We start from the raw sequence: 14,167 nt of genomic DNA on the forward strand, positions 1-14,167 counted from the left end.
TTGCTTCTCTGCCCACCTCTGCTCCCTGAGGAAGTGTCTGGAGACATCTAGGGCTGATGAATTTGTTCTGAACAACTCACATCTCCCAGCACCATGAGGCAGTCATCAAACCACACCTGAGATCTCCTGGTTCTGCCTAACATGAAGATAAGCCTGTCTCCTGATTTCCCAAGGAACTGTGGAACTCTGGAAATTGCTCTTTGTAGGAAAGCAAAGTTGGTCCTATAGCTTACTCAAATTTTCCAGGTATGCTGCTTTTTCTCACAGAAATAATTTCAGGAGGAGACAAATAGTGAGATAAAACACGTTTACTTGAAAAATAAAGGGAAGGAGAGAGAAGAGAGAGAGGAGAGAGGGAAAGAGGAGGAAGAGAGGGAGAGAGAGGGAGAGAAAGAGAGAGAGAGAGAGAGAGAGAGAGAGAGAGAGAGAGAGAGAGAGAGAGAGAGAGAGAGAGAGAGAGAGAGAAGAAAGACACTGTATTTTCCGGCATAAAAGACGACTTTTGAAACAAAAAAAAGTCAACCAAAAATCGGGGGTCGTCTTATATGCCAAGTATATCCCGAAAATGTTTCAATATGCCGCTAAACGAAAATTGTATGAATATTGCCACAAAACGAATTTTTGCCACAAACGATCCTGCACCAATCACTGCAAGGCTGCTCAGACCGCCTCTCTAACTCAGCCAATCCAAGCAGGCTTTTGATGCATGCAAATTAGACAATGTTCTGGACCCGAATCTACATTGTAAAAAGCCTGCTCAGATTGGCTAGTCAAAGAGGAAGTCTATTACAGTATAACCTTTGAACCTTTGCTTGTTGTGATTGGCTCACTGTGGTACATACAGTTGCAGCACAGGAACGTTCTGTCTGATACAGCAAATATAGACCTAAACCTATGTTTTAACTGCAAAATTAGGGGGTCGTCTTATACGCCAGCAAATACGGTACATGTTCCAGAGAGAACATGGTCTTCTCCTGAGTGCAAAGAGCAAAGTCCGCATCTACAGGTCCTTTCCCAAGTGAAGAAATTCACAGTAAAAGTAGGAATACATATCCCAGACAGAGATGTAGGAAAAGTCACTATAAAGTAAAAGAAAATACATACGTCTGGCATAGATGTGGTGAAATGTGCTCTAAAGTAAGAAAGCACACCTCTCGGTGGAAGCTGTGGGTAAAGATACACCACGTTCCCTGCTAAGTTGGTTTATGTAGTTTCTTAGTCTCCCCTAAAATTGCCAAAGGATGAGCTTGGAGATGAAAATTGTTCTTCTTTTGATACTCTTTTCATGGCCTTTGTTCCAGAAAGGGCTCAGCCATGGGGGTCTGGCCTAGAGTTCTGCATCTCAGAGGATCCAAGCTAAGACCCACTGATGAGTCCTGTTTCTCAAAGGCCTCATGTTTGAGGACTGATTTATGTGCCAGACAATGCTTATCCCAATCTACATTGTAAGAGTCTCCCTATCTATTTATTTACCTGCAACAGGAGGAAGAGTTTATCTTTTATTCATTCTACATTTATCAAGAAAGTACCATGCACTTTAGATGCATCAGAAAAAGGACAAAGTCTTATATCCCTGGAACAAAGCATACAGTCAGGAAAGGGAAGTGTCCTTTCCAGGAAGATAGTATCTGAATAGAATATTAGAGATGTCAGACAATAAGCCAGCAATTAGGGAAGGTGGTCTACAGAAATAAAATAGGAGCAAAAGTCTGCTCTAGATTGTGTCTGGCAGGATGGAGGGCTACTGGGAAGACTGGCAAGACTATAACACAGGGTAGGAAGAGAAGGACAGAAGACTGGAGTTTGACAGGAGCCAAATCATCTGAGCAGAGCCCTAGCATACATAAGAGGGGTGGAGAACAGACTTAGGCTTCAACTGAATAAGAGGGCCATGGTGGACTTTTGTATTTTTGTTTTTGGACCACACCTGGCAATGTTCAGGGCTTACTTACTCCTGACTTTGTTCTAACGGATCACTCCTAGTAGTACTCAGGAGACCACAGAAGATGCTGGGATTAGAATCTAGGTTGGCTGCATGCAAGGTAAGTGCTCTCGTGATGTACTTACAATCTCTCCAGTTCTCCTGGAGGTCTTTTAAGCATAGAATGTTGTGACATGTGATATCACCTTTTACCAGCCTTTATGCTGAGTGTGGAGTGTCTGGGGCACTGTTAGAAGCATATAGGCAGGTGGACTCCTTAAGAACTCAGTCCAGCGAAGGTGGCCACATGGTGAGTGCAGAGAAAAAGCAGAGACTGCTCCTGCATCCAGGTGCACTTTTGAAGATTATTCATTATGACTCTGGTTTTGCCAAGGTACATCTGACTTTCAAGGTCTTAGTCATAGGGTCAACAGTTCTACATAAAGGCCTCCTTGGCCTCTGACACATTCTATTTCCACTTGATCTCCCAGAACTAAAAGAGGCTTTTCACATTAAAGCTGTGAACCACCTCGGGCTCACAATATCAGCCAGAAAGACAATAGCTTGACTAGGAGGCCAGTGCTGCTACCCCAGTCTGAATGAGCTGTGTGGCTCTGGGTAAACGAGACTTTCCTTGTGTTCTCTTTACATCTGTGCCACTACAGAAAACAGTTCCATGCCAGAGTCAGGCAAGGACAATCACCCCAGGTCTACAGCTGTGGATATTACCACCAATAATGCCCAAAGTGGAAGTCCCATAAGATAAATCACTTCCAGGACCACAAGAGCAACAATGCCAATGAAACATTGACTAAGCACCAAGCTTTGTGCTCTACATTTTGCTAAGGGTGGTAAGTGTGGTTGGGTTAGTTTTTTTATCTTCCACTCTGAGATAGGGACCTTTATTGCCATGTTTCCCAAAAGAGGTGCTTGAGACTTAGAACTGCTGAAAGGACAGTACCAAGGCTAAGTACCAGGGTAGCAGGTTCCTTTAATCTTTTCTGGTTCAGACTCACCAGCTCGCTATTATTCATACCCACCTTCCTCACCTCATAACCCTTGGGCTCTGACCCTGTTGCACCACCCATCTCTGCAGAGGCAGGACCAGCCCTCCACCCACTCCTTCCAACCCACCAACCTGCCTCCAGACTTCCTACAACCAAATCTATACTATTGCCTTTAAGCAAGGAGACCACCTTAATTCCAAGTAGAGAGGGAGAAACTGGGAGCAGACACTATTTTTAGAGAAATGAAAAGCAAGCTAGTTCCTTTAGTGCAATGACAATAAACTAATGCCTTTGCAAGGCCCTCAGGGAATGTTCTCTAATGAATATGTAATGACTAAGGTCTTAGATAAAATGGCAAAACCATAGGGGATGGCCTCCTGGTGGGCCCGCCTTTTGCTGTGTCTCCTGGCAGAAGGGGTCCTGTTGAGTCAACAAGATTGCTGGCTCATGGGAAACATTTTGGAGAGGCTCAGAAAGGCTGAGTCACCTGCCCAGAGCTGTACAGTTAATAGGAATGAAGCAGTGGCCAACATAGAGCTCAGGGCCTGCACAATTCCCGCTCCTGATGGCCGCTGTGAAGCTCACTGGAGAGAGCATGTCCTGCACCACATTTCCTTCTGCAGGTTAAACATCACACCTGCAATTTGGCTCTATTTACCTTCAAGAAACCCACTCATTTCCCCATATATCACACAGCGTCCTGCCCCTGTCAAAATCATCAAAGGCCCAATTAACCCTGAGGACGGGGGCCCCTTCTCTGCAAATTGCCCCCCAAACCCACAGCTTTTCGGGCCAGGAATATTCCAACCTGGTAGAAAAACAGCCCTGCAAGCTAGCATTTATCCTATAGCGACCCCATCGGGGGAGGGGGAAACCCCACATGCATAAAAAAACCACCCACAGCCACTAAATTCGACTGCCAAGCCTTTATTAGTGGTGATAAAAGGCAGCAGAAACAGCACCGGGCTCTCTACTCCCAGGTGGGGGCTGAAGTCCCAGGAATTAGTCATGTTTTGACTGGTGGAGTTATGGAATTTATAATGGAGGCCCTGGAGAAATTAAACACGGATTACGGCCAGCCCCCTCCCCCAGCCAAATATCTCCAGCGGGAACAGTGCCTCTGGGCTCCCTCGCCTCAACTGGAGCCTAGTTTGCTGGCACAGAGTGCTGAAGGAGAAAGGAAACCCCACTGCAAAAGGGTGTTTGAAGGAGGTAGCTCTGACTGCCCCCCACCCCAGGGCCCTGGCAGTTTGCACCTTTTAGCAGAATAAGAAAGGGGTGGACAGAGGGATACAGGTCTGTTCTCTGATGCCTGAACAATTCTGAGCAATCAGCATATCAAGGTGAATCTATCCATAGTGGCCCTTCTTTTTTATTGTTTTGGTTTTTTTGTTTGGGGGGGGGCCACATCCAGTGATGCTCAGAGTACGCTCTGGCTATGCACTCAGACATCATTCCTGACTTGGGGGACAATATGGGATGCCAGGGATTGAACCCAGGGCCATTCTGAGTCAGCTGTGTGCGAGGCAAACACTCTACCACCGTGCTATTGCTCTGGCCCCCATTGTACCCCCTTCTTAGACTCAGTAGTGTCTCACCTGTCTGCATTCAGGGAAGGAGAGTCACCGAACAGAACTAGAAATGGCCTAAATTTGGGCAAGTACAATGACTCAGAAATTGGACCAGCTTCTCACTGATTTTTCAGGACTCTTTAGTATACCTCAAATCATGAGGGCAGTTTTGTAGAAAAACTCAACACCTTGGTGGTGCATCAGAAGAATATACAGAAGGGAAGTGAGGGGGCAGAATTACAATATAACAACTAAAGCATTTGCCTTGTATGTGATCAACCTAAATCCAATCCCTGTAACTCCTTATGTTTATCTGAGTTTTTCCAGGAGTAATCCCTGAATGGAGGCAAGAATAAGGTCCAGATACCACTAGGTTTGATCCACATACCAAAAAAAAAGGAGATGGGGTAATAGCCTACATGAACTTTAAGACCCAAGGTCTGTGATGACTTGCAGATGTGGATAAATGGTCCTGGAGACTTCATCCTGTTGTTCCTGTAGCTGAGAAATAGAGAAACAAACCTTCACTGAGCACCATATAAAGGGATTGCTGTTGGCACAAACCAGCAGTGGCTTGTACTTGAGTGTGGCTCCACTGCAGAACTAGGATTCTTCTATTTAATAGGGACTGTGAAAGGGCTGAGCAGAGAACTTGAAGTATGTATCAGGTTTCCTTACAGATGAACTACTAGATTCTGAGCAGGTGAATGACACAACATTCGAGAAAATTTTGGCCCTGTCTGAACCCAACACCTGAGTTCCTTCCTCTTAGCCAAAGACCTCAGTGGAACTAGGCTGCATGGTACAGGAAGGCACAATGAGCTAGGAGGAAGCTGTCCATGGAGTGTGGTGCTGAAACAAGAGTTCATGGAGCCCACAAGGTACATCTACTGGGGCAGGGTAAGAATTATTGATGATGGGAAAGTTGCACTGGTGAAGAGAGGGGGCTACATTTTATGGCTGAAAACCAAATATGATCATATTTGTAATCATGGTGCTTACAAAAAGATATTATTTTTAAATTTTTAATTATTTTTATTTAAACACCATGGCTTACAAGGCTGTTCACAGTACAGTTGTTTATGATTGAGTTTTAGTCATACAATGTATAATATTCTTCACCAATGCATATTTCCCACCATCAATGGCCCCAGTTTCTCTCCTTCCCTTCCTCCTGCCCTCTCCCTTGCCTGTCTCTGTGGCAGACATTTTTCGTTTTTGTTTTTTTTTTCGGGCCACACCCATCTGGTGCTCAGGGGTTACTCCTGGCTAAGGGCTCAGAAATTGCCCCTGGCTTGGGGGGACCATATGGGACGCCGGGGGATCGAACCGCGGTGGCAATCTTTCCTTGGCTAGCGCTTGCAAGGCAGACACCTTACCTCAAGCGCCATCTCGCCGGCCCCGACATTTTTCTTTTTTCTCTCTTTTTTCCCTTTTAGACACTATGGTTTATAATACAGATGATCCATATATCACTTTGTCTCCTTCCAGCACCCAGTTTTTGTCCATAATGATAATTTTCAAGTATCACTGTCATTGTGGTCCCTTTTTTGCCCTAACTTCACTTCCCCCATGCAGGGCAAGAATTCTTATCCTCACCTTAGAGACTGTTCTATTCAGGGCAGCTTCTTCTGCTCCTCTTTGGTCTAGAGATGCCACCAGACAAGTGGTCAGATGAAATGGATCCCTCAAATCCACCAAGTTCCCAAATATCACCAACACCAAAATACCAGGCTAGGCACTAGAGAGGAACCAGGCCCTGGATAAGCTGGAATGAGAACCTAAAGTCTCATGGAATTTATGTCTGCATGATTTGTAAGTGGTCATATCACTCTGGTTCAATCCCTCACTGTACATTCTCCAAGTTATCCCCAGAGCTTCAATCCTTCAAGTGATGTTACAAGTCTTCTGAGAACCTTTATAAAATTTTTAAAAAATGAGTTTATTTGCATGTTTCTGCCTGCCTCAACAGAGAACATCACATGGTTCCCAAGAGCCAACCAGAGATTGTCCATACCCCAGCAGGCTGCACCCCTAGAATCTGACTCTCTGGGGGGAACAGTACAGAGGTAATCCTTGAGGAGAGAGCACCCCACCTGTATTAGGGATAGAGCCCAGGGGATTCTTAGCCCTGTCTTTTGAGAACTCTTGACAGGATGTCCACCCCATGCCTTGTCACTTCTTGGTGTTATATTCAATATTTCTCATGAGCAAAACCAGCCAACCTCTGCTTTCATTGTATTTAATTCATCACCCTCCCTCTCTAGCCATCTTGAATATCCCTTCTATTTAAACCTTCATGCCAGGGAGTTGACAGCAGTAATGAGGCAAGTAAGCAAGGATAAGTGTCCCAAACCAGTGCTAAGTTGGGTTCCTCCAGCTAAATAGCACTGTAAATAGCACTGCAATTAATATAAGTATGAGGAAGGGATTTTTGTATTGTATTTTTGTGTTCCTAGGATATATCTCTAGGAGTGGTTTACAATAGCCAGATTCTGGAAACAACCAAGATGCCCTTCAACAGATGAATGGCTAAAGAAACTGTGGTACATATACACAATGGAATATTAGGCAGCTATCAGGAAAGATGAAAATTTCCTATACATGGATGTACATGGGATCTATTAGGCTGAGTGAAGTAAGTCAGAAGGAGAGAGATAGACATGAAATGGGTTATTGTTTTTTTTTGTTTTTGTTTTTGTTTTTTTTGGTTTTGGGCCACACCCGGTGACGCTCAGGGGTTACTCCTGGCTATGCGCTCAGAAGTTGCTCCTGGCTTGGGGGACCATATAGGACGCCGGGGGATCGAACCGCGGTCCATCCAAGGCTAGCGCAGGCAAGGCAGGCACCTTACCTCTAGCGCCACCGCCTGGCCCCATGAAATGGGTTTTAAGAAAATTATTTAAGACATTATTTTAAGAAAATTATTTAAGACATTATTTTAATAATGCCCAGAGACAATAGCGATGAGGGCTGGAAGGACTGGCTAATATATGAAGCTCACCACAAAGAGTGGTGAGTGCAGTTAGAGAAATAACTATACTGACAACTATGGTGACAATGTCAATGAGTGAGAGAAGTAGAATGCCTGTCTCGAATATAGGTGGAAGGGAGGGGAGATTGGTAACATTGGTGATAGGAAGGTTGCATGGGTGAAGGGGGATGTTCTTTTTATGACTGAAACCCAACTACAATCATGTTTGTAATCAAGGGGCTTAAATAAAGATAAAAGATTAAAAAATAAAACACAGTTTGAATAATAAAAAAAAAAAGAATCATCTCAGCACCACTTCCTAGAGCAGACCCCTCTGAGGGTGCCAGTCTCACTCCAGGCCTGCAATACCTGTGTTCAAGATGAGTCTGAGTTTCTGCAATCAGCTAAGGGAGAAAAAAAAAATCATCCTGACATGGAGGTTCAAGGGCAACAGAGCTCCAAGGAAGAGGCTAATTCAGATGGTATGGCTTCAGAACCCCAGACTTTGTTCATTGCTATCATTTGCCTTGCTAAAAAAAAAAAAAAAAAAAAAAGGAGGCCTAAAAGTGAGGCAACAGAAATGCTTCCAGAGCCAGGAGGGTGCCCTTGTCAACACTGACTTCGTTCTCTGCCTCTGCAGAGCCTACAACTCCTGCTGGGTTATCTCGGGAAACTTGGGCATTGAGCCCCACCCAAACCCAAATAGAAGGGTGCCAAGCCCTAGACTTGGCAACAGAAACTGGCAGGACTGCCCCCCCTTTCTCAGCTGGGAATGGCCCGCCTGGGGGCCTTCCCTTTGTCCCCTCTGCCAACCCCACCCAGCATCCTCTCCCCTGCTGCCAAGACCCTGTATCCTACCCCCTGCACCTGGCTGCCTCTGGCAGGCAGCCTCAGACCCCTCATGGAGGACAAGCCTCCCCCAGCTCAGAGCAGCTGCCAGCCCATGCCGGAGCTGGCAGGCAGCGTCTGGTTCCCACTTGCCGCCCCTCCAGGCCTGGTGTGCCAGCAACTCCATGCTAGGTTGACGGCCCTGTACAGCCCATGGAGCTTCTATTTTTAATTTAATTGGAGAGTCAGAGGAGAGAGATGGTACCCAGCGAGGGAGTTTTAAAAGCTTTCTGGGTGGGGGAAGGGGCGAGAAAGGAAAGAAAAGTTCGTAATTATACACCAGGCAGCCAGATTTGATGCTTGAACAGAAAGGTTAAATGTTACATTCGGAATAAAACGAGGAAACGAGTTTTGATGACAGTTGCCCAGAGCTAAATAAAGAAAAAAATGCCCCTTGCCCATTTTCTCTCCAACTCCCTCTTCTCAATCATACTCATTTCTGAATTATCCCACTGGAGACTTTGAAAGGCCAGGTATATACAAATAAACTGGTTAGGATATAAAGATTACTGTTCAGCACATCAGTATTCTGTCATCCAAAAGAAGCTTTGACTGGAATCTAGGGAAATTATATGTCCAGTATCAGGGCAAAGGGATCCAATAAGGCCTAGAAAATCAGAAAGATAACCAGGCACTGCAGAACGAAACGCTAGGCTTTCGTTTGGATAGATTTAATCCCTCCATGCCCAAAGGAGAGGTATTGTGGGTTAGCTCTCACCCAATGTCATTGTGCTATTTCTAATAAGACATGAACAGAAATCTGCTAGTTGAGACTTTCCTAATATTAAGACATGTTCTGATGGCACTCTCTTTGCCCTTACTTTTCCTATAAGAAATCAAAGTGTGATGCCCAGAGCTTCTGCGGCTATTTTGCTACCAAAAGGCAAACTACTAAGTGTGAAAGGAAAAAAGGATGAAAGGTATTACATTTGATGATGTACACATACTACCATTACCTGATACAGCTACTTTTACTCTGACTTTCTAGGAATGCTGTATTTATTTCTAACTGTGACGATCTATTAGATTAAGTAGGAACTTTAGCAGGTGAATAGCATCACCAAGCTTCAGCTTTCTTACTCAGTAAGGGGGACAAATATCACTCATTTCAGAGTTCACATGAGGACTCCATACAGTCTCATTTATAAAGCATGCACCATGATGCCTGGTAAAGCACTGTGACCAGTGTTGTTATTAATACTCCTGATTAATAGAGCAATATGGAGTTATAACATTTCAAGTCATGTCTCATATTTCAGTAACACTTTCTAATCTTCAGTGTGACTTCTCATTCCTCATCTTTACTACTCTCAATCCCAAATGTGAGTAGGAGAAAGTGATGGAGGTAAAGACAAAGGAGGAGGAGGAGGAAGAAGAGGACTTATAGTGGCCTTGTGGTCCACAAATGCAGAGAGGGAGCATGTGTCCAAGGTAACCACTAACTACAGTGCCAGCCTGTCACTCAGATCTGATTTTAAGAGCCTAGGATCTTTGCTGGACTGATTAAGAGCCACTCCAGTAAAGGGTCATCTATAACCCCACTTCCTCCCTTGAGGACAACTAAGATCTTGTGTGTGGGGGGGAGGGGGAGAATAAAATCTGTGGAGAGAATATAATCCAGGTGTCAATGACCAGGTGAGTTGGACTCTGGTCATCTGATTCCTCTTTCTGTTCTGGAAGTCTTGGGTGGTGCATGGGTTTCGGTCAAGCACCAACTCCACATGCTCCACAAGCACCAACTCTATCACAGCTGCTCACATGAAGGATCCAAGCCTCCCTCTTGAGAAGCTTGCTGGCCTACCATACTGAAGAGCCTGAACTAGAACTCTATTTCTTCCATATACTGGTAGGATGTATTTATTAAATAGTTATAGCTTCTTTCTCCTGATTAACAACAGCTACCAACTATTGTGCCCCTCTACTTCCAAACCTCAGTGGTAGGCCTGAGAGATAGCATGGAGGTAAGGCATTGGCCTTGCATTAGAAGGATGGTGGTTCAAATCCCAGCATCCCATATGGTCCCCCCCTTTGAGCCTACCAGGAGTGATTTCTGAGCATAGAGACAGGAGTAACCCCTGAGTGATGCTGGGTGTGACCCCTAAAAAAAACAAACAACAAACCTCAGTGGTATGACAGATTCAAATTCTTTTTCACATCCTGTAGAGGTAGAGGTGCTCATGGGCTCCAGTCAAACTCTCTAGGCTCCTTCCTTCTCCAACTATGAGCTGTTAAGGACTCAGCATATGTGGAGCTGGCCACACCTAAGCATGCACACATGGTCCTCTCACAGGAGACAGAAGAAGGGTAGTTACTCTCTACTCCCAGTGGTATCTTCCAGAGTCCACCCCATCAAAAGTCTTCCTTCTCCCTATACCCAGGCTATATTTATTTCTTCCCCATTACTAGTAATACACTTACTTCGTTGCCCCACCCCAGAGTAAAATATCAGTAAATAGTCAAATCTAAGAAACAGAAGCCTCATACATCTTTTCACTTCAGAGTGCCTGGTGCTGCTCACAGATCATGATACTTAGGTCCTCAAATACATGAGAATATCATTTTGAACAGAACAGGAGTGCATAGAGTGTATAGCTGGGAAAGGAGGCTCCAGGCCTTTGTTAATTCAGTGATGACCCTGTTCCCACATACCCACTGCTTGTGTCTCCCCAGACCCATCACAAAAGCCAACGTGGATTTTATATGACCTTTATTTGCCCACTTAAAACAAGACTCTAGCCTGGGTGGAAAGAACATTTCAGGCTGCTCTTCCTCCCAGAAATTCTTCCATGGTCAGAAAAAAAACTAGAAACCTCCTCTCCTCCCCATCATTTACTAAACCCTAGTCAAAAACCAGGATATCTAGCAGAAAGGCCCATTTATTCTCTTGCTCCAGTTAAAACCCACTCTATAAAAAAGAGTGGAACAACCCAGGAGTAAACAGTGGCTGGTCAGCATAGAGACAGCAGGTGGCTGGCCACTCCTGCCCCTATGATAGAATACCCTAGGGAAATGACACTAGTTTTTCCAGAGATGACACCTGGACTCTCAATGGGTTAAATGCTACCCTGAAATAAAATTCTGAACCCACCTGATCTCCCATGGCTTTGGCATCCCAAAACCAGCCCACTGCTATTTTTACCAGACCCTTCACCATAGCACATTAATCCCATAGCCCATCTGATGGGGGTCAGGCCCTGGGAAATCTCCCCTATGTCAAGTTACAGCCTCTCATAATACTCTGCTCTTTTTATCCACATAGACTCATAAGAAGACAAATGAGCCAACACAGACCCTCCGAGCCAGACGCTAAAGTTCCGGGTAGAATTGGCCCGTAGTGCAACTGCACTGTAGATCCTGGAGAAATGCTCCAAAACCAGCCTCTTGTGCAGGCGCTGGGTGAAGCCACGGTAGAGGGAGGCCCCACCACAGACCAGCAGGTTGGAGACAAGCTGTGGCTCCAAGTCGATTGGACAAGAGTGGACAGAGTCCAGGACAGCCATGGGGAGGCTGGGCCCTGGCAAGTTGAAGATATGGGGGCTGAAAAACAACTCAGGAGCTATCTTGTGGAAGGGGTCCAGGGTCACACAGGTGCCATCAGGAAGCTGAAAGTTGCTGCTTGTCTGCAAGTCTGGAGCCATGTCCAGAGGGGACTTAAAGTCCTCTGGCACATGGCATGCCTGCATCTGGATAAAGGAGACCTTCTTCATCTTCACTGCTTGGTTCTCATCGTACCTGTCCCTAAAGAGTTCTTTGAGGAGGTAAGAGGTTATGTACTGGTCTCCCCATTTCATCACCTGCCTGCTCTTCACTAAAGGGCTGCCCTGAGAAAAGCACTGCACCCGGGTAAGGCCAAAGCCACAGTCCATCACCACACCGCAGAGGAAGCCCTGAGAAAACAGGGACAGCTGAAGTTCGTCAGCCAGCATGATGGACTGTACTCCCAGCCGCTCGAACATTATCTGCAGAAAAAGCCAGAAACAAGAAACCAAAGCTCAGCCCCCTGAACAAACTTTCCTGCTTCTTTTCTCCTTCCCCTAAGCCCTCCATTCCCAAAGCAAAAGGCCAGCACTGGGATTGTTGTTGCCCCCAGAGACCCTGACCAACCTCAGGACAGGGATCTATTGGCCCTGAAACAGCTGCCATGGGAGGAAGGAGAGGCCAAGAAGACCAGAATAGGGGTTGGGGTCCCCTTAGGAGTGGGAACCTTTCAGAAGAAAGGTTTTCATGAAGGGATGAGAAGCAGCAGCAGGCTCAAGAAATGGGTCTGACTTGGGTATAAGCCTTTTACTTTGTCTACACTGTTCAAGGTTCAATAGTCAGTAAGTTTATTCAATTGTATTTGTTGCATTGATAACTGTAAAAATGTTGACTTCTTGGAAAAAAAAGGAATGGGTCTGAGATGCCATGTAAGTAACAGAGTGAAAGTTTCTCTGAAGGTTGATCAAGAGGTAAGACTTGGAATCTAAACATTTATTTAGAATGGAATGAAGACTAAGAAAGAATCGCCATGTTTTTTCGCTATATAAGATGCACATAGTTTTTAGATGCTCTCCTCTGCACTCAGGCTTCAGCTTCAGGTGGCATTTGCTTCATAAGACACACTTGTGTGTGTGTGTGTGTGTGTGTGTGTGTGTGTGTGTGTGTGTGTGTGTATGGGGGGTGGAGAAGTGAGTCTTAAAGTACGAAAAATATGGTAGGTGTTGGGAGATAGTATGGTGGATAGGATGTTTGCTTTGCACATGGACAACAGGATTCAATCCCTGGCATCCTATATGGTCCCCTGAACACTGCAAGGGTTGATCTCTAAGTACAGAGCCAGGAGTCATGCCTGGGTTTGATGGGGAAGGAAGGAAGGAAGGAAGGAAGGAAGGAAGGAAGGAAGGAAGGAAGGAAGGGAGGGAGGGAGGGAGGGAGGGAGGGAGGGAGGGAGGGAGGGAGGGAGGGAGGGAGGGAGGGAGGAAGGAAGGAAGGAAGGAAGGAAGGAAGGAAGGAAGGAAGGAAGGAAGGAAGGAAGGAAGGAAGGAGAGGGAGGGAGGGAGGGAGGGAGGGAGGGAGGGAGGGAGGGAGGGAGGGAGGGAGGGAGGGAGGGAGGAAGGAAGGTTGTATGCTCACCGCCACATCTGAAAGAAGGAAAGAGAAGGCAGGGAAGCAGAAGGCAGGGAGAAAGCACAATACCAGGCACAAGCAGGTGCTCAGTGAACACTGTGCTCCAGGTTATCCAGAATGCTGGATGTGTATGGTTGCCACTTGCAGACACAGTGTCAGGCTTTACGTGATCCAAGAGGTCAGACCTAAGGGAGTCTCACCTCCAAGGTCTTCTGCCGTTCCTGCGCACTCCTCAGGGTAGATTCTGTAAGCAGAATGCGGGTATTCGCCACATTCCACTTGAGCTTCTCCAAGATAAATGACCAGATGAACTCCATGGCATCCCAGTTGATGACACAGCCCTGGTGGATGGGGTGGCTGAAGACATGGGGGTTCTCGTCAATGCCAAACTGCAGCTGCATTTGGTCCTTGCTGGAGGAGGGATCCTTCAAATTGATCTTTTTGCTCACGATGCTCGGCTGGATCAGCTGGGGCGCATTGTAGCCACTCCAGCCAGCCTTCAGAAAGCCAGAGCCAGTATCTATGACAATGGTGTTCTCAGTCATGCTGGGATCCACGCGGCCTCTTGAGGCTTTCCACATACTGGGGGCCTCCTGAGGATAGCAAGGATGAGAGTTCTTTTTTGTTTGTTTTTGGGTCACACCCAGTGGCATTCAGGGGTTACTCCTGACTCTGGGCTCAGAAATTACTCCTGGCAGAT

The 14,167-nt window shown here is 46.0% G+C and overlaps 1 protein-coding gene across 1 annotated transcript; it reads right to left on the reverse strand.

Moving 5' to 3' along the window:
- Nucleotides 1-11,579: 11,579 nt before the first annotated feature.
- On the reverse strand, nucleotides 11,580-14,012 carry ACTL8 (actin like 8). Its single transcript, XM_049772527.1, has 2 exons — nucleotides 13,668-14,012; nucleotides 11,580-12,320 (listed from the first exon to the last, which is right to left on the reverse strand). The coding sequence occupies exons 1-2, from the start codon at nucleotides 14,010-14,012 to the stop codon at nucleotides 11,580-11,582; spliced, it is 1,086 nt and encodes a 361-aa protein (XP_049628484.1).
- Between the last annotated feature and the right edge of the window lie 155 nt (nucleotides 14,013-14,167).

The sequence above is a fragment of the Suncus etruscus genome, chromosome 4, assembly GCF_024139225.1.
Source record: "Suncus etruscus isolate mSunEtr1 chromosome 4, mSunEtr1.pri.cur, whole genome shotgun sequence".
Lineage (NCBI taxonomy): Eukaryota > Metazoa > Chordata > Mammalia > Eulipotyphla > Soricidae > Suncus > Suncus etruscus.